General features: G+C 50.9%; 1 protein-coding gene across 1 annotated transcript; it reads right to left on the reverse strand.

Annotated features, from left to right (window-relative positions):
- Positions 1 to 226: 226 nt before the first annotated feature.
- On the reverse strand, positions 227 to 3,710 carry LOC133753776 (olfactory receptor 1D2-like; the record flags this gene model as incomplete). The annotated part of the gene is made up of 2 exons (XM_062184505.1): positions 2,800 to 3,710; positions 227 to 236 (listed from the first exon to the last, which is right to left on the reverse strand). Coding segments are annotated over exons 1-2 (921 nt in total), but the record flags the coding sequence as incomplete, so codon positions are not given.
- Positions 3,711 to 22,861: the final 19,151 nt, after the last annotated feature.

Consider the following 22,861-nt stretch of genomic DNA (forward strand, 5'->3'; position numbering starts at 1 on the left):
ACCAATATGCGAAAGTAGTGTTACAGTGTGGTGAATCACATTCTTCCAGCCCTCCAATTAACCCATATTTAAAGAGTACCTATTAGTAGCCAGTGAGCAAGAGAACACAACATTTGGACTCCTGGAGATTACAGCTTTTTGGTACAGACAGAGGATAAAGAGATAAGCAAAACAGTACAAATGTTATCATTTGGCCAGAACCGTGGCTCACTTGGCTATTCCTCCGCCTGTGGCACTGGCACCCCGGGTTCTAGTCCCAGTTGGGGTGCCGGATTCTGTCCCTGTTGCTCTTCTTCCAGTCTAGCTCTCTGCTGTGGCCTGGGAAGGCAGTGGAGGATGGCCCAAGTGCTTGGGCCCTGCACCTGCATGGGAGACCAGGAGGAAGCACCTAGCTCCTGGCTTCAGATCGGCACAGCCATAGCGGCCATTTGCAGGGTGAACCAACGGAAGGAAGACCTTTCTTTCTGTCTCTCTCTCTCTCTCTCTCTTACTGTCTAACTCTGCCTGTCAAAAAAAAAAAACCACAAATGTTATCATTTAAGCTAGTGATAACTGCTAAGAAGAAAGAGTAAATGGTGAGTCAGTGTGTTATTCTGACTTGTCTCTCTCTCTCTCTCTCTCTCTCTCTCTCTCTCTTTCTCTCTCTGTATATGTCTGCACCCACGTATACAATTCTTTTCCAGGGTGATGTCAATCACACTGATTTTGAAGAATAAATTGGTACAGTGTCAACTTTTCCTAAACCCCTTTAACATTTTTGTGACATAGGAATTTTTCCCTTAAAGTTTTGCTATCATCTGGGCTTGATTTCTCTTTCTCTTTGTACTGAATCTTGGGCTACCTTCTACATTTTCACTCAGTTGTAGTGTAAACAAATTTTTTTCTCTCCTTAAGTCATGGGTGGGGAACATCTGTCCTCTGGGTGGTATTAAGCTCATGAAATCATTAGGTATCTCCCAACCAAGCAACTGCAGTGAGGACTGGAAATTCCATAAACCCATAGCAAAATAGTTTTTAAGTTGATAATTTTGTATGGACCGCAAATGATGTTACAAGTATCCAAATGGCCCTTGATGGAAAAGAGTACCCTTTCCTTGCCTTAAGTCAATCTTGGAAATCAATATATTCCTACAAAATTGCCCATTTTGTGTACATTCAAAATTGTTTTGAAGCTTAAACATTTGATCTGCAGTCTCTCTCTCTCTCTCTTTTCTAAATGTATCTGTACTTGTTGCATCCTTGGTTCTTAATCAGACAAATATTTCAGTATGCACACCAATTCAGGGGGTCAGGAATTGATGCAGAGCATGGTAGGGATGCAGCATCTCTGCCCTGGGAGGTCCGTGCCTCAGCTGGAGAAGATGCAAGCAGGTCAGGATCGGCATCCTCTAAGGGCTCTCATTCACCCACACATGCAATCTCATTCATTTACACGTGTGCAGTCTCACCCACATGTGTTCAGTCTCATTCACTCACATGTGCAGTCTCTTTCACCCGCACGTGTGCATCTCATTCCAACATGTGCAGTCTTCTTCACCCATGTGTATGCAGTTTCATTCACTCATGTGTGTGTGGTCTCATTCACTCATTCACCCACACCTGTGCCGTCACTTTCACCCTGCATGTGCATTCTTATTCGCCTATGTGTGGGTGGTCTCACTCACCCACACGTGTGCACCTCATTCACCTGCGTGCATGCATCTCATTCACCCATGCATGTGCAGTCTCTTTCACCCACACATGCATGGTCTGCCCAGGGCAGCAGCTAGGCTGGGCCCTGTGGGCCAGAACACCTCCATGTGGCCTCTCCAATCAGCTTGCCGTCCTCACAGCACACTGGCCTCCGAGCTAGTATTCCACACAGCAATCTGGAAGCTCCACTGGGAGCAGGGTGAGCCTCGGACAACACAGGGCATCACTGCTGCCATACTCCTCCAGAGGAACCAGCTCCCAGACTCCCGGGGAGGGGCACGGAGCCCACCCCTCACCGGGAGGCTGTCAAGGCCATGGTGTAACAGAATATGTGGGACAGGCCATGGTCATGACCATCGCTGGAAAGACACTCAGGAGCGCTGCCGTTCTTGTGCTCCACACATCTCCAAACGGCGGTGACCTTGTGCGCCTCACTGTGCCTGGCAATGAGCTCTGTGCAGTGGGAGAGTAAGTGCCTGGCGGGACAGAGTGAGGGCACGACGTGAGCCCCCCAGCAGCATTCAAGGGGCACCTCGGCTTTTTTGCACTGCCCTCACGGGCCTCTTGGTGGTACCCTGGGCAAAACCTGTACACCCACTCCTTCCCGGTGACAGGAGCCCCCCACGCCCCCACAACCTTGTTCTCTGGAGAAATGCAAAAGAGCCTCCTCAGCTCCGTCTGAATAGTCAGTCTCCTACACTCACAGATGAGGATGCTTTGGTTCTGCAGGCCTCCGTTTGCTGGCTCACCCAGGACACAGAGGCAACAGCAGCATCTCCCCCACAGGGCTATGTGGCGTCGACAGATGCCTATCAAAACCCACGGGGCAGGCAGGGTCTGCAGGGGCTGGTGAAGGACAGAGAGGACGAGTTGGAAACTGGGTTCCCACGCAAACAAGCTGCCTCCCCAGGGACTGGCCCACGAGAGTCACTCAGGGCGTGTTGGTTGACCGAGTGGAAGAAGGTGACGACAGCAGAGAGGCAGGGCCGGGCTGAACGCCTGCCCCATGGGCCTTGTGGACAGTCCCTGCCCACATGAAGCGGGGAGAAGGCATGTGTGCTGGGAGGCGGAAGCTGCTGTCATCAAGAGGAGAGCTGCCCCCATCCAAGGAGACTTCTTAGGGCCCCTTTCATGTCCTTATTCCTTAGGCTGTAAATGAAGGGATTGAGCATAGGAGCCACCACTGCATATAACACCGTGGCCACGGAATCCTCAATGGTATAGGAGGAGGAAGGGCGCAGATATACCCCAAAGAGGGCCCCATAGAACAGGGACACCACTGCGAGGTGGGAACTGCATGTTGAAAAGGCCTTCAGCTTGCTCTGGGAAGAATGCAGTCTGAGGATGGCTGAGAAAATGTGCATATATGACAGAGAAATAAAGAAGAAGGGGATGACAAAAAGAACACTCCCTAAGGTATAAACAACCAGCTCATTGGTGTGGATGTCTGAGCAGGAAAGCTTCAACAATGCATAGAGCTCACAGAAAATATGGTGAATTCTGACATGTGCACAGAAGGACAATGTATCCATGAGGAGGGTGTGGACCAAGGGATAGATGTTTGTGACAAGCAGAGCCACAGACACCGAAGTGATACAAAACTGGGGGCTCATGATTGTGGTGTAGTACAGAGGTTGACATATGGCTACAAATCTGTCATATGCCATGAGTGCCAATAGCACATTGTCTAGTTCTAGAAACAAAATTAGAAAATACATCTGAGTGAGGCACCCGACATAGGAGATAGACTGGCGGTGGGTTTGGATGTTTATCAGCATCTTTGGTATAGTGACGGAAGTGAAGCAGATGTCAACACACGACAGACTGGCTATGAAGAAGTACATGGGACTGTGGAGGGTGGGAGAAGAGCTGATGGCCAGGATGATGAGCAGGTTCCCCACAATGGTGACCAGGTACATGAACAGAAACAAGCTGAAGAGGACAGGCTGATGTTCAGGCATCCCTGACAGTCCCAGGAGGAAGAATTCTGAGGTTCTGGTTACATTGCCTCTCACCATGGCTGTTGATTTCTAAAAGAAAAAAATGCAATGGAAATGCATCTATCCACCAGACCAGGGGCATGCATGGCACTTTCATCATTGGATGAAATGATACATCATGATGCTGATGGAAGGATCTCCAACAAGAAAGTCTGGTGATCACTGCAGGGTAGGGGAGCTGTTGTGGCTCTCTTTGTTACTGACTTCAGTCAAGAGCACCTCTTGCTTCCCCAAAAGGAAAGAAAAGATCCAGGAAGAGAAGAAGACAAGTAGAACTGCAGGGAAGGCTAGGATGTGGGAGGAGGCAGTTGGCAAGTCACAATGGCAGCACTCAGTGAGGAACATCTTGATTATTTTTACCACATTTTATACCTCATCCACTCAGAGGTCTGGGTAATGAGCATCAGATAGAGTGTGTGTGTGTGTGTGCGTGTGTGTGTTCATCCTTAGAGATAAACATACTCATACGTACGTGTATTCATGCAAGACTATATGGAAGATTACGCACCATAATGTTAACTAACAGTGGATATCCCAGGGGTGAGGGTTTTAATATGCATATTTTTCAGCACTAAACCTATATTAAATTTCAAAATAGTGCTATATGGATACTAATAGGTCTTTCACAGAGTTTCTGTGCTGGACAAAGCCTGAGACACAAGCACAATCAGAGGTTCATATGCAGAGCCTTCTCACACCATAGGCTGTATCTGAAAATCGTGTCCCTCTATCTTCGTCTCACCTCCTGCTCATGGCATGGACTCCACACAGGCTACACGCCCATGAGGTGTGATTGCACTAGATGCAGAGATGTACACTTACAAATCTGATGAAATGGAAAACTTAATAAAGTCCGGCTTAAAAGACATTGACCCAAAAAGGGGAAGGGGATGCATATACAAGTGTTCCATTTCCGAAGAGTCCGTGGATCTCCACTTAAAAATAAATCGCATCCCACCTTTAATGCAGGGGCTTTTAAGAACAATTATTTTAATCCATCAGACTGTTACCTCCCTGAAACATGAAAAATGTCTCTTCAAATACTAAAAGTCTGCAAGGGAAGGAACAACATCTGTCTGGTTCACTCCTGAACCCCATGGCCTCCTCAAGCCAGCGTAACACGAAAACTAAGACCAGAGAGCAACAGCACGCACGTAAAGAATGATGAAGCAAAAATCTCGAATACAGGCAAAGCCAATCCGTTAGTATCTACAAGGTATAATGCAGCAAACAGGAATCCAAGAATGGCTGGAACGATGATTCCTACCGATGCAGTTAAGGATACTGTGTGACGGGAGGAGAAAAACAGTATTCCAAATCTCAAGGATGTTAAATGGAACTCGTAAAACCTGGCATCCCTTCTTGATTTTTAAAACCCCTGATGAGACTGGAATTGCAGCCTCGTCTCAAAGCACCAGTGTCTGGACAGCCATACCCCAGGCAAAATTACACCCTGCCCCCAAAGCTCTCCCATCCCAACCCTTTCTGTGTGTCCTCTGCAGCTCATCATGCATGACAAATTCCTTCTCAAAGCATCCTCCACCCTCCTCCTCAATGGGGCTAGGCTGTGGCCCCGAGGACACTGCTTTCTCACAGCCCTTTCCTTTCCAGGGAAAACTCACTTTTCCTCTCAAGGATGGGAGGTGGTGTCCGTGACATGTCCTTCCTCCTGGTGCTACTTGCCAACCCAACATTTCCTGCATTCTTTCAACATTTACTTACTTTTGTTAATTTGAAGAGAGAGAGAGAGAGAGAGCGCGAGCACGTGCCAGGGCTGGGCCAATTTAAGGCCAAGAGATAGGAACTCAATCCAGGTCTCCCACATTGATGGCAGGGACCCATGTACTTGACCTGTCATCTCCTGCCTCCCAGGGTGTACATTAGCTGGAAGCTGGAATTGGAAGCAGAGCTAGGAGTCAAACACAGGCACTCTGCTAGGGGGCATGGATGTTCCATGTGGAGTGTTAGTTTCTGCATCAAGTGCCTGCCCCTCCTCCACCCTTTAAGGAAAGACCTAGGAATAACAAAAATGGCAGAAAAGGAAGCTCCAAGGGCCCATCTCTCCACAGAAACACCAAAAAGCGATGAAACACTGTGCGAGTACACTTTGTGAGAACTCACAAGAACACTCAAAGATTTCCAGCAACCAAACACTGGATCAAGACAACGGAGACTTAAGCAGGGTAGGTGAACTTTCTGGTGTCCCAACTTAGCCTTGCCCCATAGCCCTCCCTCCCCAGCACAGCAGTGACCTTGAAGATGGCAGCCTACAGGTCAAGTGTGGTTCTTGGTTCAGGGAGGAGGAGAAAAGCCTGAGCTCTCAAGGAACTGCGCTTGTCTGTTTGTACCTACCCCGGGATTCCCTAAGGATGGACAGGAGGCACCAAGCAAAGAAACTTGAAGAAATCCGGAGAACAAAGTCTCAACACATGGCAGTATCAACAGTGCCCTAGGAGTTATAAAAAAGGCAACCAAGTAGCAACTACGGAGTCAGAAAGTCCCAAAAGTGAAGTGAGGAGCACACAATGCTGTCTTCAACAGCCGATCTGAACAGACAGAAGAAATGGCTAATACCGGGAAGATAGGTAAATTTAAATCATCCAGGCAGAGAGGACGAAAAAAGAATGAAGAAAAATGAGCAGAGCCTGAGAGACCTGTGGGCCATCACTGAGGAGACCAACAAACATGTTGTTGATTCTCAGAAGGGAGAACAGAAGGGCTGAAAGGAATATTTGAAGAAACCAAGGTGGGCATTTGGCATAGTGGTTCAGATGCCACTTGAGGTGACACATCCCATCTCAGAGTGCCTGGGTTCCAGTCCCAGCTCCACTCCTGGTTCCAGCTGCCTGCTGATGCCAACAGGTAGTGGACCAAGTACTTGGGTCACGGCCACCGACGTGGAATACCCGGATTGAGGTCCTGGCTCCCGGCTGCCTGAAGACGGACAGCCATCACTAATGACGCTCCAGCTTTCTGGACCAGGAAATTCATGACCAGCCAAGCACTTCAGATGAAGCAAATGGACTTGGGTGTCCCTCACCCTGGGAAGGCAACAGTCCCTAGCACAGAAACTGGGGGAAGACTCGCTGCAGCGTGCATGACTGGAGCAGGTGCCGTCTTGCTGTTTGGATTCAGAACCCCTTTAGGAGGTGGCAAACAACTGGCACTGGCATGCACTATGATTCCTTGCACGATGCCAAGAGAATGAACCTTAACTCAGCCTGGAGAGGCATGGCCTGTAGGAGAAGAAAAAGATCCCAGGGAAGGAGGGTGAGGGAGGCAAGGGCAGAATGCACAAAGGCAGGGGGTTGTGGAGGCCAGTGTTGGTGCTGGCCAAAACGGAGCTGGAGGCTGGGTAAGAGGAAGAGGAGGTGAGATTCTGCCGTGACTTCCTCTGCAGTGACTGGGTGGATTTTCCGTGAGGGGATTCATAAACTGTAAATGCTTTCAAAGGAATGTGCAGACGGGGAAGGAAGGTGCCCTGATGGAGGTGAGGAGGCTTCCGCAGCAGCAGCAGAAGCAGCAGAGGCAAGGCAGGGTCTGCTGTGTAGTCCGTGTGCCCTGCACAGCAGGTCAGACACAAGACTCAGACAAGATGGCCATGATGCCAGGGCCAGCCTCCCTCGATTCTGCCTGCCCACCCTCGAGCCCACTCTGAATCCCCAACACCTGGGCCACCAAACCCACACCTTCTGCTGTCACCACAGCTTGGGACAACGGGTCTGAGGGCTCGCTCACAATGCATAGCTGCTCGCGGACCAAGCCTGCCCGGGCACCATGGTGCAGCCAAGACTTGGGACCTGGCATAGCTGAGCACCACACCAAGGGGTCTGCGGATGGCACCAGCGGTGCCCCCTTCAGCTGTCCTGTCTGGGCGCTGCCCGCACGGACTCAAGGCCAGCTTTGCCCTGGCCTCCGCACCACCTCTCTCTGTTCCTCCCTGTGTTTTTCACACTGTGGCCCCCAGGTCCTGGCGCTGACACGGGTGCCTGGATAAAGAGTGCTGGCACAACTTCCTGGCCAGGGTTTCTCCTCCAGGGTTATCTGGAAGGCACGGCTCAGTCAGCTGTGCAGGGAGCACAAGGCCCCCGCGCCCCCGGGTACGGCCCCAGGGCTGGACCCCAGCATCCCCAGATGTACCACACAGCGGCCAGGGCCTGCTCAGTAGCCCGTGGTATACGCGTGGGTTTTCCTCCTTGCTGCCAACCCGGCCCTGCCCCTCTGTGCCAGGGAAGTGGTTTTGCTCACCCCCGGGTGCCCCCGGAGGGAATGCCTGAGCCAGTTTTCCTGGGGCAAATTAAAGCCCCTGCCCATGCCCATGCCACGAATCTCCTGTTCTTGCAGCCTTTGCCCCAGCACACGTCTCCCTCCTGCACCTTCTTGAGGATGGAACCCTCCTCCTCCTCAAACACATACCACGTCCCTCTCCGGCTCATTACCGACTGCTCGCATGGACAGCAGCCCACCTTCCCTGCCCCCTTGTGCACGGGCAAAGGTCTTCATGCATTTGAAGATGCCCTGTGAGCTGCTGGCAGGCAGCTGCATCCAGTCTCCTGCACAGGCCAGGGCTACCGAGACCATGAGCTCTTCCCCCAGGCACACAGGTAAACATGACTCTAGGTGCATGTGCTAAATATCTACTATCGATGCACTCATGCAGACTGTACAACTCGAGGTGTGCAGCTTTGACACAGGGTCAAGCTGTGACTGCCCACTCCCAGTGCCTCCAGATTTCTGTCCCTTTCTGGGCCAGCTGATCTGCAAGCTGCAGATGTCTCATCTTGACTCCTGGAGATGTCCATGAGTTCTCCGGAACCCCCGCTCCCAGCTAGCTCCTGGCTACAGCCTGGCAGAGTTCTTTCATCAGCCCAGTGGACAAAGGCAACAAAAGTTGCCTTGACCCCTGGGAAGGCAGGCTGCCAAGACCTAGCTCCTCATAGCCAGGTGTGCACCCAGCCTCCCCAGCTGGCTTCAGAACCACCTGTAGGAACCAGCTGGCTTTTCACCCACCTCTCACCAGGAAATTCCGTATGACACACTCAGGGGCCTCCCTGGAGCCTTGATCTAGGAGAGCAGGAGAGCAGAAGCTGGGGGTTACAAGGCAGAGTGGCGGCTGCGAGAAGAGGCTGGGACCACTGTTGCAAGGAAGACACCGAGATGCTCCAGGGACTCCAGGGCCCCGGGAGGGCAATCCCCAGAAAGGCTTATTAGAGAGGAACCGTGTGGGCCCTTGGGAGGCAGGAACGCTTTCACATTTTCCACAGGCTCCTCCCATCCCCCTGGGCAGGCCAGGCTTTAGAATCAACTGTACTGAGGGAAAGAATTGCACACGATGGGCGCTGATTGAAAAGGATACTAGAGGTCCCCTGGAGGCAGGCCCACCAGGACCATCTCACAAAGACGGAGAAGGCCCTGCTCAGGGCTCAGGGGTTGACACCTCTTGGGTTGCCCACATCCCACATTGGAGCACTCGGGTTAGAGTTCTGACTCTGCTCCCAATTTCAGCTCCCTGCTAATGTGCACCCTGGGAGGCAGCAGGTGATGGCCCAACTATTTGGGTCCTGTCACCATGTAGGAGCCCTGGATGGGCTTTGTGGCTCCCAGGAACCTGGGAACCACTGGTGAGGGTAGAGCAGGTACGGAGCGCCTTCAAAGCCCCATTCTGAGACAATGGCCATTATTCGACCAGCCTGCTGGTCCCCTGGAAGACTGCACCCAAAGGCTCTTTTTATGGTTGGCCTGGGTCATTGCTCACCTAGCCCAGCCTTTCCTGACCAGTGTGGTGAGGAGTGTCAGAAGGAAACACAGGCAGCTGTCTACCATCATGGCCACCAGTGGCAGTAAATAACAACTGGGACAAAAGGCCTAGCCCTGAAGTTGAGAAAGACAGAAAGTCCAGGAAATGCGATGGCTATAGAGGGCTCTGCAAAGCTCAGACATACTCCCGGGAACCTAGAAAGACAGGAACCCCTACAGGCCTGGGGCCCTGCTCAGCAAAGTCCTGGGAAGGCCCAAAGCTCCCGGCTCTGCCTACACTTGAAGCTCTGCCCGAGGCGGAAGTGATGGCTACGGCAGCGTTATCAACTGGCTGGCTGACAGGGTGAGTTGTGCTCCAATACACACAAAGGCTGGGAAACATACTGGCTTAAGAATCTGAAGTATCAGCCGGATCATTACAGGACCATTAAGTTAATGAAGCAGACACTGCATTGGGCATGCACAACAAAGAATGCACACTTTACAAGATTCATTCACAAATGCACAAAACAGCTCCAGTAACAACAGATCCTATACAGGGGAAGATTCTGATTTCCAGAACTGCCACGCTATGATATGGGAAATGTCCAGTGTCCAAGAAAACACAGAGACAGGCAAACAGACAAAATAGTATGGAAAAGTCACTGCAGCATGTTATAAAAGAGTGTATTCTATTTTTAAGAACTCTTTTCTGCTCTGGTGGTTTGAAAAACCACTACATATAGCCGTAAGTCTAAAACTGTTGATGGACTGATATGGTGGAAACATGTAATGTGCATGTGGTTTAAAAATACCACAAGCATAGGGAGGGAAGTACGGGGGCCATATAGGAGCAAAACTTTATATGCTGTTGGAAAGCCAAGACACTCTGGCAAGAAAAAAAAAAAAGGACCTAAATGAAAGATCTCTGCGAGTGAGATCCCAGTAGAAAGAACGGGCCATCAAAGAAGGAGGTACCTTTCTCTGAAGGGAGGAGAGAACTTCCACTTTGACTATGACCTTGTCGAAATAAGAGCAAAGTCAGAGAACTCAAAAGGCTTCCATAGCCTTGGCAACTCATGACCAGAGCCTAGGGAGATTACTGACGCCATAAACAAGAGTGTCAAATCGTTAAGTCAACAACAGGAGTCACTGTGTACTTACTCTTCATGTAGGATCACTGTCCTTAATGCGTTGTTCAATGTGAACTAATGCTATAACTAGTACTGAAACAATATTTTACACTTTATGTTCTGTGTGGGTGCAAACTGTTGAAATCTTTACTTAATATATACTAAATCGATCTTCGGTATATAAAGAGAATTGAAAATGAATCTTGATGTGAATGGAATGGGAGAGGGAGCGGGAGATGGGAGGCGTGCGGGTGGGAGGGAAGTTATGGGGGGGGGAAAGCCATTGTAATCCATAAACTGTACTTTGGAAATTTATATTTACTAAATAAAAGTTTTTAAAAAAACTTTATAGGTTATTTTAAAATTAAATTGGCATAAATCTGTAATAGATTGTTAGAAGAGGACATCTGTAATCCCCAGGGCAACTTCGAAGAAAGTAACTTTAAAAATTGGTAAAAGAAAGAATTAAAATGGTCTAGAAATGTCAATGTAACACCAAAGAAGATAGCGATGTAGGAACGGAGGAACAAAAGAAATGGATGACGGGGTTGTGTTATGGTGCAGTGCAGTTAAGCTGCCACTGGAAACTCCGGCGTCCCATACTGATATGGGACTGATACGGGCTGGTCCTTGTCCCAGCTGCTCTGCTTCTGATCCAACGCCCTGCTAATGCACCTGGGAAGGCAGCAGGTGATGGCGCAACCACTTGGGCTCCTGCCACCCAACTGGAAGACCCTGATGGAATTCCCAGCTCCTGGCTTCAGCCTGGCCCAGCCCTGGCTGTTATGACCACTTGCGGAGTGAACCAGCCAGATGGGAGAGATCTGTCTGTCTCCCTCTCTCTCCTTCTCTCTCCCTCTCCCCCAGCTCAAATAAGTAAAATACTTCAATTTTCAATAAAAATACAGTACCTTTTCTTCAAACAGGAAAACATGCAGTTAAAGACATTAAAGCAGAACAGGTTTCCTTTTAAATGGTTTTCCCACCTTCTAAAAGAAATAGCAGTAATAGTGAATAAGGAACAACACGGACACGCAAGTTGCAAAAAAATACTATTTTGATGGACACTTAGGCTGTTTCCATGTCTTGGCTGTTGTGAACAAGGCTGAGACAAATGTGGGACTGCTGTATCTTTCCAAGGTGGCAACTTCTTTTCCTTTGGTAGAGTGTTTGCTTCCTTATATAGCAGTTTTAAGGTTAATTTCTTTAGAGCTCTCCATACCAATTTCCACAATGACTGCACCAATCCCCATTCCCACCAACAGTGTATAGGAGTTCCCTTTTCTCCACACCCTTGCCAGCATTTGTTAAAAAAAAAAACAACTCTAAATGGATGCACGTTGTTCCATGTGAGTTATTCCTCAATAAAACTAATCAAACTGTTGCCTCCTGCAAGACCTTGGAAGGCAGACAAGCTGTCCAATACTGAAGTGCCCTGTTGGAAATGACCACAGTGCTGGGGAAGCGCTAGCAGTTCCTTGTCACTTTGGGAAAGATGACCACAGGCTTGAGCTAGCAGTCTACAGGCAGATCTGCTGAATGAGAGCAATGCTTTATCATTTGGGCCCTTTCAGGTTGAGAAAGCCAATCATTTCTGAAGCTGCAATTCCAGCAACTTTTTAAAATTTTATTTTCCGTTTTCGTTTTGAATGGTAGAGTGACAGCGAGAGGGAGGGAGGGAGGGAGGGAGAGTGAGCGAGAGGGAGAGCAAGAATGAGAGAGAGAGAGAGAGAGAGAGACTTTCATCCATTGGTTCACTCTCCAAACTCCCAAAACATCCAGGGCTTGGCCAGGACAAAGCCAAGAGCCCAGGAACTCCATCTGGGCCTTTCACCTGGGTAGTGGGAGCCGAGTACTTGAGCCATCATCTGTTGCCTTCTAAGGGTGTGCACCAGCTGGAAGCTAAGCTGAGCTGGGACTTGAACCAGGCTCCCTGATCTAGGATGCAAGTGGCCCAAGCTGTATCCCAATCACCGTGCCAAATTCTTGCTCCAATGCCCGTAATTTGTAAAGGCAGTTTGGAATCAGCCTCCTGAGAAACAGATACTGACTACAGGGGCCGAGCAAACAGCTTCAGAGTGTTGTTTTCCCACTTAAGCTCACTGCTTGAGAAAGCCTCCAGATGGGTGCCATTCATTGTCAGAGAGGGGCCCAGGCCAGCAAAGACAAGAGAAAGCAAAAAGATGAGAGATTTCAAGCTTAAAACCAAGTGTAAAGTGTAAAGATGAGCGATTTCAAGATTAAAAACGGACTGGAAGCCCAACAATCTGAAGAGCCACATAAACTGCAAGCTAAGTCTGCCAAAGCGTTCCAACGCACCCCCACAGGGGCCCCTAAACGGGCACCAGTAAGTAGCATGCTGCTGCCCACACCATGCAGCCTCTCTACTGCTGACTTCGGGAGTGGTGTGTGGCAGGGGGTGCACGGATAAGGACAGAGTCCCAGACGGCAAAGCCAGTGGCTACAGAGCACGCTGTGAGGATGAGCTTTTCCCAGAGGACAGATCCAGGGGCCCCTGCCGCCCCACTGCTGGGGCTGGTGCTCAGAGGGAGTCAGTCTGCTGCTGCGGACCAGAGACTGCAGTGTATGTCCCAGTCTTCCCTCTGGTCACCCCCAGATTGCGCTGGAGAAGCTAGCCTCTGCTTGTCCCTTCTAGATGCACAACTCTTTCAGGTTTTAACCGTGCCTTCACCATCCCACTAGAGACGTTAACTGCAACCTTGTCACTGCATGCCATCAGGTGCGACCAGGGCCAGCGTCCTGGGCATGTGACCTCTGCATGGGTCCCTGATCTCAGAAGGCCCCCACACTCTGTCCAGTGCTCTGCTGTCACCACTTGAAATTCCTGTTCACTTTGTATTTGAACTCATGTTATGTCAGTGAAGTCCAACGGAGCAATGTGCAGGCAGGCCGACAGGGCAGTAGGCAGCGTGCGTGCCGGGCATGGGGCAGACACAGTGGGCTGGGGGGACCTCGGCAGATATCTAGTGGTGGCAATCATGGCTGGGGCACAGAGGAAAGAAACCCCTGACTCCGCGACCATACATTTCTGCCTCTGGAAAACTTCCCCCATGTCGGGCTGCAGTCACCAAGAGATTCACGTCTCCCGTTCGATCCACAAACCGCTGTGCTGTGACTCCTGCCTCCCCTCTTCTACGGAAACTGAGGGAGGAAGGAGAAGCGGCAAGTGAAGGTGAAACAAGAAATGAGGACCACACACAGGTTCTGGCTGAGCTGTCCACACACATGGAAAAGAGTCCCCATCCCCAAGTGATACCAGTGGAAGCCGAGTCCAGGAGAAGCAGACCTGGGGTAGAGGAAAGACAAGCTCAAGTGTCCTGTATAATCACTGTTGGGGAAAGACAGACTACCTTCAAGCCAGGGGAGATGGAGGAAGACCAGGGCAAAGAACCCATGTGGAGTTCGGGAAGGGGGTAGAGTGTTACTGCTAATGGGGTGTGTGTGTGTGTGTGTGTGTGTGCGTGCTGCAGGGTAAGCAGTGGGGGATGGGAGCTCTGAGAAAGAGAAGACATGAAAAGAACAACATAGTGCAAACAAAGGCAGGGGGATGGGTCCCTAGACCTTGGTCACCGTGGCCAGCTGAATGCAGGGCTCCCCGACAGAGAAGAGGCAGACTACAAACTCTGAGAAGTACTTTAATGAGAAGCGGCAATGAACTGGGGGACAAAAGCCAAACTGAACCTTGGGAAAGACAGGCAACCCTGGCAGAGCAGCACAGCAGAGCCTTCCAATGAAACACAAGTAGGAGGGGGTACTGGTGTGGTGTAGACCCTGGCTCAAGGGGTACCAGCAGCTTCTGCAGACCAACCAAGGAAAGCAGAGTCAGGCAGTGGCCGCCAGTGGGTGGCAGCCCTCAGGCCTCCCAGACGGCTCTGACCATGCAAGGGCGTGGGATGGGGCCCACTCACCTCAATGCATCTGAGACTTGTCATCAAGGCACTCTTTGGCCGCTGCAACAGACAGAGGCACAACTAGACTCTCCAGGTGCAGGGAGGTGGGAACCCTTCCCTCACCCTGTGGGACAGGACTGACTCAGCCACCCCAACACCCCGTTCAAACCTGGCAGTCCCCAGCCCTGAGAATGACCCACTCACTCAAGTTAAAGAGAGACAAGTTCCCCAAATTGGAACACAGTGCTCGAGTAGCTCTGAGACTTTGGTGAGGAACAGAATCATCCAGAATCTGATAAAACATGTACACTGCCTGTCAAGCAGCAGTTAAAGAGAAAATACATGCCGAGTCTCCAGCCGGGCTAAAACATGACTCCCGGACTTCCTGGCGAAGCGTACATGTGGTTCAGAGGACGTTATTTCTATGTGGGTGGGGATGGAAGGATGGACGTGTAGACAGCCAGATAAATGAGCACAAGGTTCCAGGGCAAGGCCTGCCAGAGTCTCCAGCCCACAAGAATGGTGGTCCCAAGTGGCCCCCTACATCCTCAGTTGAGCCCCATGCTGCCCCAGCCCGTGCACTAAGACACCTGGTCTTCCCTTGCTACCCAGCCTACCAAGTTGATCTTTCAGTCTGTTGACTTCCCTCTGCAGCACGTGACACTAGCCCGGCAGACAGGGGAGAAAGCAACATGGTCAGTATGCTCTTACCTCCTCCCTCTCCTTCTCTCCTCACGCGCCTCTGGCCCTTACTGCCGAGCACCCACCCCCACCCCATCCCAAAGCCCAGCGCCTAAACCGGAAAGGGGCCATCCGTCGGGAAGGAGGTGCTCTCTCTTCTGGAGGGTGGGAGGTGGGAGGGGAATGAGCTGAACCGGGACACAGACCCCGCTGCTTAGCCTAGAGAGCATTACTCGAGGGCAGGATTGCACTGCAGGCGGTGGCTGCCTCCTTCTCTGTCGCAGATGATGATGAGCTGGTCCATGGTCATCTGAAAGAGAGCACACAATGTGGCTCCCTGGGCCGAGGAGAGAGGCAGAAAGGGCTCTCTGGTCCAGCCTTCCCAGGCGCCCTGGCTTAAGGCCAGCCCTGCCACCCTGCATCATTTCTCACAGAGGTGTCTGCGCAGGAGGAGCGGTTTGGGTGTAAGGTGAGGACTTGGAGTGACGGAGCCAGTTCCCCCTCCACGGCCCCCTCCATTCCAGGCAAATCTTCTCACCTGTCGGTGGGGGCACCCTGGCGCTGACATCTCCCTGGGCCATAGCCAGGAGCTGTGCGTTTCCTGGAACTCGAGAGCTCTTGGTCTTGGAGTCTCCCTTGCTCCCTGCTCCATGACATGCAGACAGGCGAGACGGCCTTGGCCTGCTTGCTGGAAACTAAAACAGAAATTTTTGGCTGCTTGTGTGCGCGTGTGTGTGCACGTGTGCGTGTGTGTGTCGGGGCTGGGGTGAAGCAGGGTATAGAGACGGGACGCAAAAGCCTAATCTCTGCAGCACTTTCTCCTGGGGTTGCCGAGGGCCACTTCAGGGCAAACAGCAGGAGTTAGGAACACCCAACCGTGACAGGGTTGACCAGTGCCCCTTCCTTGTTAGGGCCCCCTCCCCCGCCCCTCTGCCATGAAGAGGCCGACATCGAGTAAAGAGCTGAGAAGAGCGCCTGGCACCTCGGAAGCATTTGATCCTTTTCAAATGGCATCAGAGGACAGAGGAGCAGGGGTGGGGCGTGGGGGTGGGGAGATGTGTGTGTTGGGAACACGTGTGGGGCAGAGGAAACCACGGGGGGGGGGGGGCGGAGAGATGGGGAGGATGAGGGTGCCCTACTCACTTGGCCCTTTGGGGCCGGCTGGCTGAACCGGTCGGCATCTTCTTGGGCCACCAGTTCAGGCTCCTTTGTCCTGCTGGCCGCAGGCTTCTTCCCGGTATAGTGCCTGGGCTGTTTGGGGCCCCAGGGGCCCATGGCATTTTTCTCAGCTCTCCCAAGTGCTGGAAGCCCGGAGACTAGAGGGTAAGCTCCCAGTCCTGGGGGAAATTCGGAGAGATAGGCCTGGGCTTTCCTCCCCAGGGCAACTTTGGGGACACTGCCAGCCACGCCCTTCTTTTCCTGGGAGGCCTTGCTCGGAGAGGCCTGGGCCACGCGGCTGGACTTGCCGCCTCTCTTCCCGCTGACCAACTCCACCATCTTCTTTGCCGGCGGCTTGTGGGGAGCAGAGATTCTGAGCTCCCCAAGCAAGGGAACAGAGGCTGGGAAAGCACCTGGCTCCCCAAGGACGTCCCGTGCGGCGGCGTCTCCGGGGTCCTCCGGGCCGCTGGACTTGGCAGGGCTTCCTTCCCTGGAGGCAACCTCCCCAGCCGGCAGCGGCAGCGGCGCCTCCGGGGTCTCCTCTGAGGGCAGGCTGGAGGGCTCTAGGTCTGACGGCCGCTGGCTGGCTGGAGCGGGCTCCTGGGGACCCACAGCGGGATTTCAGGCGCCTCTCCGGTCCCTGCCCTTCCCCAGACCCGGCCAGGGGCGAAGGAAGGAGGTGGCAGTGCCCGGGGGGGCGGGGCACCCAGGCCACTTGCCCTGCCCTCCTGAGGCAGCCCTGCCCAACCTCTCACCCAGGCCGCCCTCATCTCTGCCATCCCGAGGGGGCGTCCTCAGCCAAGCCGCTGTCGCCCGCGCCCCACGGCCTCCACGGAACACCTTGGCCCCCTCGACGCCCGTCAGAAGCCCTCACAGGGGCCGCCGCTCTTCGCGACCACCGCCCTCCCGGTGACGCCGACCCAGAGCCCGCACCCCGGCATTCACCTCATCCCCAGCCGAGGAGCTCATGTCTCCAGAAGCACAGCGAAGCTCGCGGGAGAGAGGGCGCGATCCGCACTCGCACAGTCGTCGAAGCCGTCTGAGGGGGCGGACTGCCGGCGGCGCGCTCGCGCTCTGCGGCGCGCCAATCAGCGCGCGCCTCGTAGCCGCCCTTTGAGGGGACGACCAGTGAGCATGCAGCGAGCGCCCTGACCTGGGGGCCCGCCGTGGGAGGGGTCGAATTCCAGATTCCGAGCCGGCGGCCCCGCCCGCCAGCTGCCTGAGCTTGGGCCTGGGGCTCTGCAGTGCGGAAGGGGCCGCCCAGGCTGAGCGCCGTGGCCATGACCCATGGGAGGCGTGCTGCGGCCCGGGAGAGGCAGCGGTCGATTCGCGCCTGACCACCCGGGCCGAAGAGCAGAGCGCGCTTCCCTGTCAGCAGGGGCGAGCACAGGGTTCTGTGCAGGCCGGCCTAGGAAGTACCTTCGGCTTGGCGAACGCCCTAGGCCGTGGAGGCGGGAAAGGCACCCCGTGCTACAAGTCAACGAGTGCTCCTGGCCACTACAGCTCTGCCTGCCGGCCGGACTGGAGCTGCGGATCCAGGTCGGCACCACGCCCCAGCGAACTCAGAGGAGGGGGAATTCCTGCGCTCACCATCAGCGATCTGCAGGTGCAAGCCGAAACCTCGAGCCACTTGCAGAAGTGGCTCAGGGCAGAGCCTTCCACAGTGTTCATGCCACTGGCATGAAAACACACATCTGCTTTGATGCAAACAAAACCTGGGGGATTCACGCAAATATAAGGGGTGTCTTCCAGAACTTCCTGGAAAGCGTGTGAGATGGAAAACTGTGTGTGGATTTCAAAAGAGTTTGCCCCCCCCTCCAAAAAAAAAAAAAGCTTATCTTTTAAGTTTGCTCTCTACAAAAACGATTTATCTATGTATTTGGATGGCGGAGAGTTACAGAAATGGAGAAAGAGAGAGAGAGGAACTCGACTGCACCAGGCGCTCTTGTTTGATGGCTAGTGTCCAGGGTGGAGTTCCTGATCCTGGGCTTCAGTGTAGCCCCGCCTGGGCTGTTGCAGGCATTTGGAAGTGAACCAGGGGTTAGAAGATAGCTCCTTGTCATATGGATAGGATGAAGTGTCAAAGAGACCATATAAATAGCATCACGTGCCTGGTAATAATAATAGACAGAATTAAAAAGGAGGGAATGTCCAACGTGGGAAGCCATTCACACAGCAGACTCATAGAATGGCAATCGGTTTAAGTAACACTCTGACCTCAGAATCAGCCCTTAAGGCATTCTGGTCTGGGTGAAAATCCCAGGGGAGCATTTCAGGCAAGGTAAGGAAAGACAGTGTGGCAAAAAAACGTTCTACATGAAGGACCTCCGTGGGTGAGACTCTAGTTAGTGGAAAGTGTAGGCAGCCTTTGGACAAATCAAGGCCAGTCTTGGCTTGTGGAGTTCTTGGGATAAGAAACTCACATACTCCCATCCTGAAGGAGGATGATAATCAGGAACGCTCTGTTAAAATTATCTGTGCCACCAGAGGCCCCAAAAAGTTGCTTACGTATGTTGTTATCTTTTGTGCTTCTTTGTGCTGGTTATGTATGAATACCACCGAGACATTGGAATAAACGAGCCTTGATCAGCCTTGTTGTCTTGGCTCCATGCTCTGCGATCGCTTGTCTCTCTTTTAGGTCCCTCTCCCTCCCTCAGGTTCCGTTCGACTGGTGCGGCTGGCCCGCACAAGTGGCGCCCGGATAGGGAACTGAGTATGAGGGAAATGAAGTGAGGATCCCCCGCCCCAACACGGAAAAAGACCGCAGCAATAACAGCATAATGACAGGAAGACGGTAAGTACCCAATACCGCTTGCCTCCGGATCAGGTGTGAAAGGGGAAATTACGGGACAAGAACATGGTAAACAGGCTGTGATAAAGGCTATAAAGACTCCATTACAGATGCAGAGAATAGGGTTAAAAAGCGAGCCTAGAACAGTTCATTGGTGCTATAGGAATAGTCAGTCCTTGGTTCGCAGAAGAAGGAGTCGTGGATGAGCAACATTGGGATTTGCTCGGAGAAGATTTAAATGTGCATTTACAGAAACAAAGCAACCTGGATAAAGGCTGTAAAAACTTTACTGTAGACGTAGAGAACAGGGTTAAAGAAACAAACCGTAGAGCAATTTATCAGTGCTGTCCAAAAAATTAGTCCTTGGTTTGCTAAAGAGGGTGTTGTCAATGAAAATGTAGCTACTTACTCCGGGAGTGAAAAATATAGATCAGTGTACACTGGATACCCCCCACCCTACATTTAAATATTTCAGCTGAAGTAAATGTTACATGTTGTAAGGTTAATATTACTATGTAAAATGAGGAGTTGTGGTGACAAAGTGTCCGGACTACCCATTCTGTTTTTGTATTATGTACTAGCTGTACCCATATTATCGATAGGAATGCTTGGGCAGGTTATGCTTGGTTCGCTTTACAAAAAAAAAATGTAAATCAAAATATGCCACAAATAGTCAAGATTCCACAAACCTGCAAGAATGTAGCAATTACAGATAATAAGAGGCTACTATCATTATGGCTAAATGGTTACCCACCGTGTTCCATCCACCGAAAAATTTGTTGTCTTATCCAAAAGAGATGTTACAAATATTTAATGACACCCAAATCACTAATTTTAGAGTAATGCAAGCTGTTAGCACATTTGTTATTTGGACTGTGTGCGCCTCAACGTGTCTGTTTAACAAGTAACAATGCCTCGGATCTCCATGCCATGGGATTGTCTAGCTCGTTCTCAGGCTGTCTGCAGCAGCTTGAGTTGTATTGGAACGGTGCTGTTTTTATGTCCCTGACATGGTTGCCCAAGAGGCTAATTCCCTCTCAGATATGTTTCAATTTATCCTTAAAACACATTGAATATTATTTTGTTTGATTGCTTGATGTATACTTGTATGAGAAATTTGTATTGTATTCTTACGTTGTGTTAATTGCGCCTACACCTCGATGCAGCCCTAGGGCCAAATGTAAGGACAGATTTTTGGGATGGAGAGGCTTGTGTCTAGGTTTGGCTCTGATAAACAAGTAACTTTGCTGCCGGGGGACCTTCTCCTGCTCCTTGTGAGCTTGGCCAGTTCCCGGGGAGGGGGATAAAGGAATGTTTCTGATAAACAGGTGGGCATGCTTCGTGACTCGGCTCTCTGGCCAAGATCCGAGACGGGACGCACTGCTTGCCTAAAATCTTGGCAATGAGCCACCTTGTCCTTGGGGGCTTTAAGAGGGAGCCAGAGTAAGCCTCTGCTGCTGCTGTTTCATCCCAGGGGAACACGCAGTCAGGCTGAATGTTAAACGTGCCCGTGATGATTACTGATGATGTTTGATTCTTTTCCGGTGCTGTGTGAAGATTGCCTAGTGATGACCACAGTGCTGTAAATTCCACAAAACATAAGTACAACATGAACATGGATCGATTGGCTACTGTGGCTGAGGTGTTCTGTGACAGTCCCTTTGATGAGGGATTAGCAAAATGAATATCACTCACTTCATGGAATTCGGCAAACAAAAATATATACATGTGTTTGTTGATCCCTGTTCTGGATTAATTTTTGCTTCCTTACATACAGGTAAAGCTATAAAACATGTTCTTGCCCCATTGCTTGCAAGCTTTTGCTTCCCTAGGAACTCCAAAGCAGATTAAGGCAGATAATGGACCTGCTTATACTTCTACTTCTTTTAAACATTTTTTGCGCAACCTTTTTTATATCTCATGTTACTGACATTCTTTATGATCCTCAGGGTCAAGACATTGTTGGATGTACACATAATACTTTAAAGCAATATTTGAATGGAATGGAGAAGGGGGAGTTTGGGGTTTCTGTCCATTCTCGTAACTGATGGCTCTCACATGCTTTATTCATTTTAAATTTTCTCACATTGGATAAAGATGGTCATTCTGCAGCTGATCGACACTGGCATCCACAAACAGCTGCGAAAAGAGCAATGGTGAACTGGAGGGATCCTATCACCAATCAGTCGAATGGACCTGATCCGGTACTGGTATGGGACGTGGGCTCCTAAGGGATGGGTATTTTTATGCAGCTAATATGCTTTTACATCATTAGCCTTGATGATTCCCACAACTGCTCATTGGGCCGTGTGGCCGCAATGCTGACTTTTGTATTTCCAAAGATACGACAGCGACGCTCATTACCTGAGAACTGTGATGATAATGTCATCCTAATTGGAGACGACATTGCCTTTACCATGGCTATATTGCTGGTAGGAGTTCCTGGATTGCCTTATGGAAATAACCGTAGACTGCGAAGGCTTACATGTTTGGTGACCAAAACAATCAATCTTACTGCTTCTGCGCTATCCAATATAGCCAAAGAATTGGATCAAGTTCGCTCAGGAGTACTCTTAAACTGAGCAGCTATCGATTATTTGCTGTTAAAAGATCATAGAAGCTGTAAATCTGTACCAGGGGAACGTTGTTTTAACATTACTAACAATGTGCCACATATAGAGTCTGTTATTGGTTAAGCTTAAGAGTGAAATGCAGCACATGTTCATTTCCACTGGATCCATTGGTTATTAATGTTGGCTGGACCGTTATTACTTTTCTTACTTTGTATGGGATGTTTTCCGTGTGTTTTACAACTTATGTTAACTTTGCTACAGTCTATAGGGACTGAGATCCATCATTTAAAACTTCGTACCAAGCCTCCTTTGTAATCAAGATAATTGATATTTGGCCAAATAGCTTATCCATCCTTGACTCTCCCCTAGTGCCTAGCTGGGATGGTCCTCAGAGACGGGTAAGATGCTCAGCATCCTGTACCAACCTAAGACAGGGCTCTAGGCCAAGCTGCCAGAGTTACCAATGATGGGTAAGGACAGAGATGACTGAGGGCAACCTAAGACAGAGGCCATTCTCAATAAAATAAAAAAGGGGGAGATGTAGGCAGCCTTTGGACAAATCAAGGCCAGTCTTGGCTTGTGGAGTTCTTGGGATAAGAAACTCACATACTCCCATCCTGAAGGAGGATGATAATCAGGAACGCTCTGTTAAAATTATCTGTGCCACCAGAGGCCCCAAAAAGTTGCTTACGTATGTTGTTATCTTTTGTGCTTCTTTGTGCTGGTTATGTATGAATACCACCGAGACATTGGAATAAACGAGCCTTGATCAGCCTTGTTGTCTTGGCTCCATGCTCTGCGATCGCTTGTCTCTCTTTTAGGTCCCTCTCCCTCCCTCAGGTTCCGTTCGACTGGTGCGGCTGGCCCGCACAGAAAGAAACAGCCACCAAAGAAGGATGTACTCTTCTCTGAAGGGAGGAGAGAACTTCCACTTCAATTATGGCCTTATCCAAATACTGATGGAGTCTGTGGTCACAAAAGGCTTCCATAGCCTTGGCAGCTCATGGCGAGAGCCTCGGGTGATTGCTAACAATTAAATCAGAGGGTTATTGTTAAATGAACAACAGGAGTCACCGTGCACTTACTCCCCATGTAGGACCTCTGTCCTTAATGAGTTGTACCATGAGAATTAACTGCAAAACTTGTCCTCAAGCAGTATTTTCTACATTGTGTGTGTGTGTGTGTG

This window comes from Lepus europaeus, chromosome X (genome assembly GCF_033115175.1).
Source record: "Lepus europaeus isolate LE1 chromosome X, mLepTim1.pri, whole genome shotgun sequence".
In the NCBI taxonomy this organism is placed as follows: domain Eukaryota; kingdom Metazoa; phylum Chordata; class Mammalia; order Lagomorpha; family Leporidae; genus Lepus; species Lepus europaeus.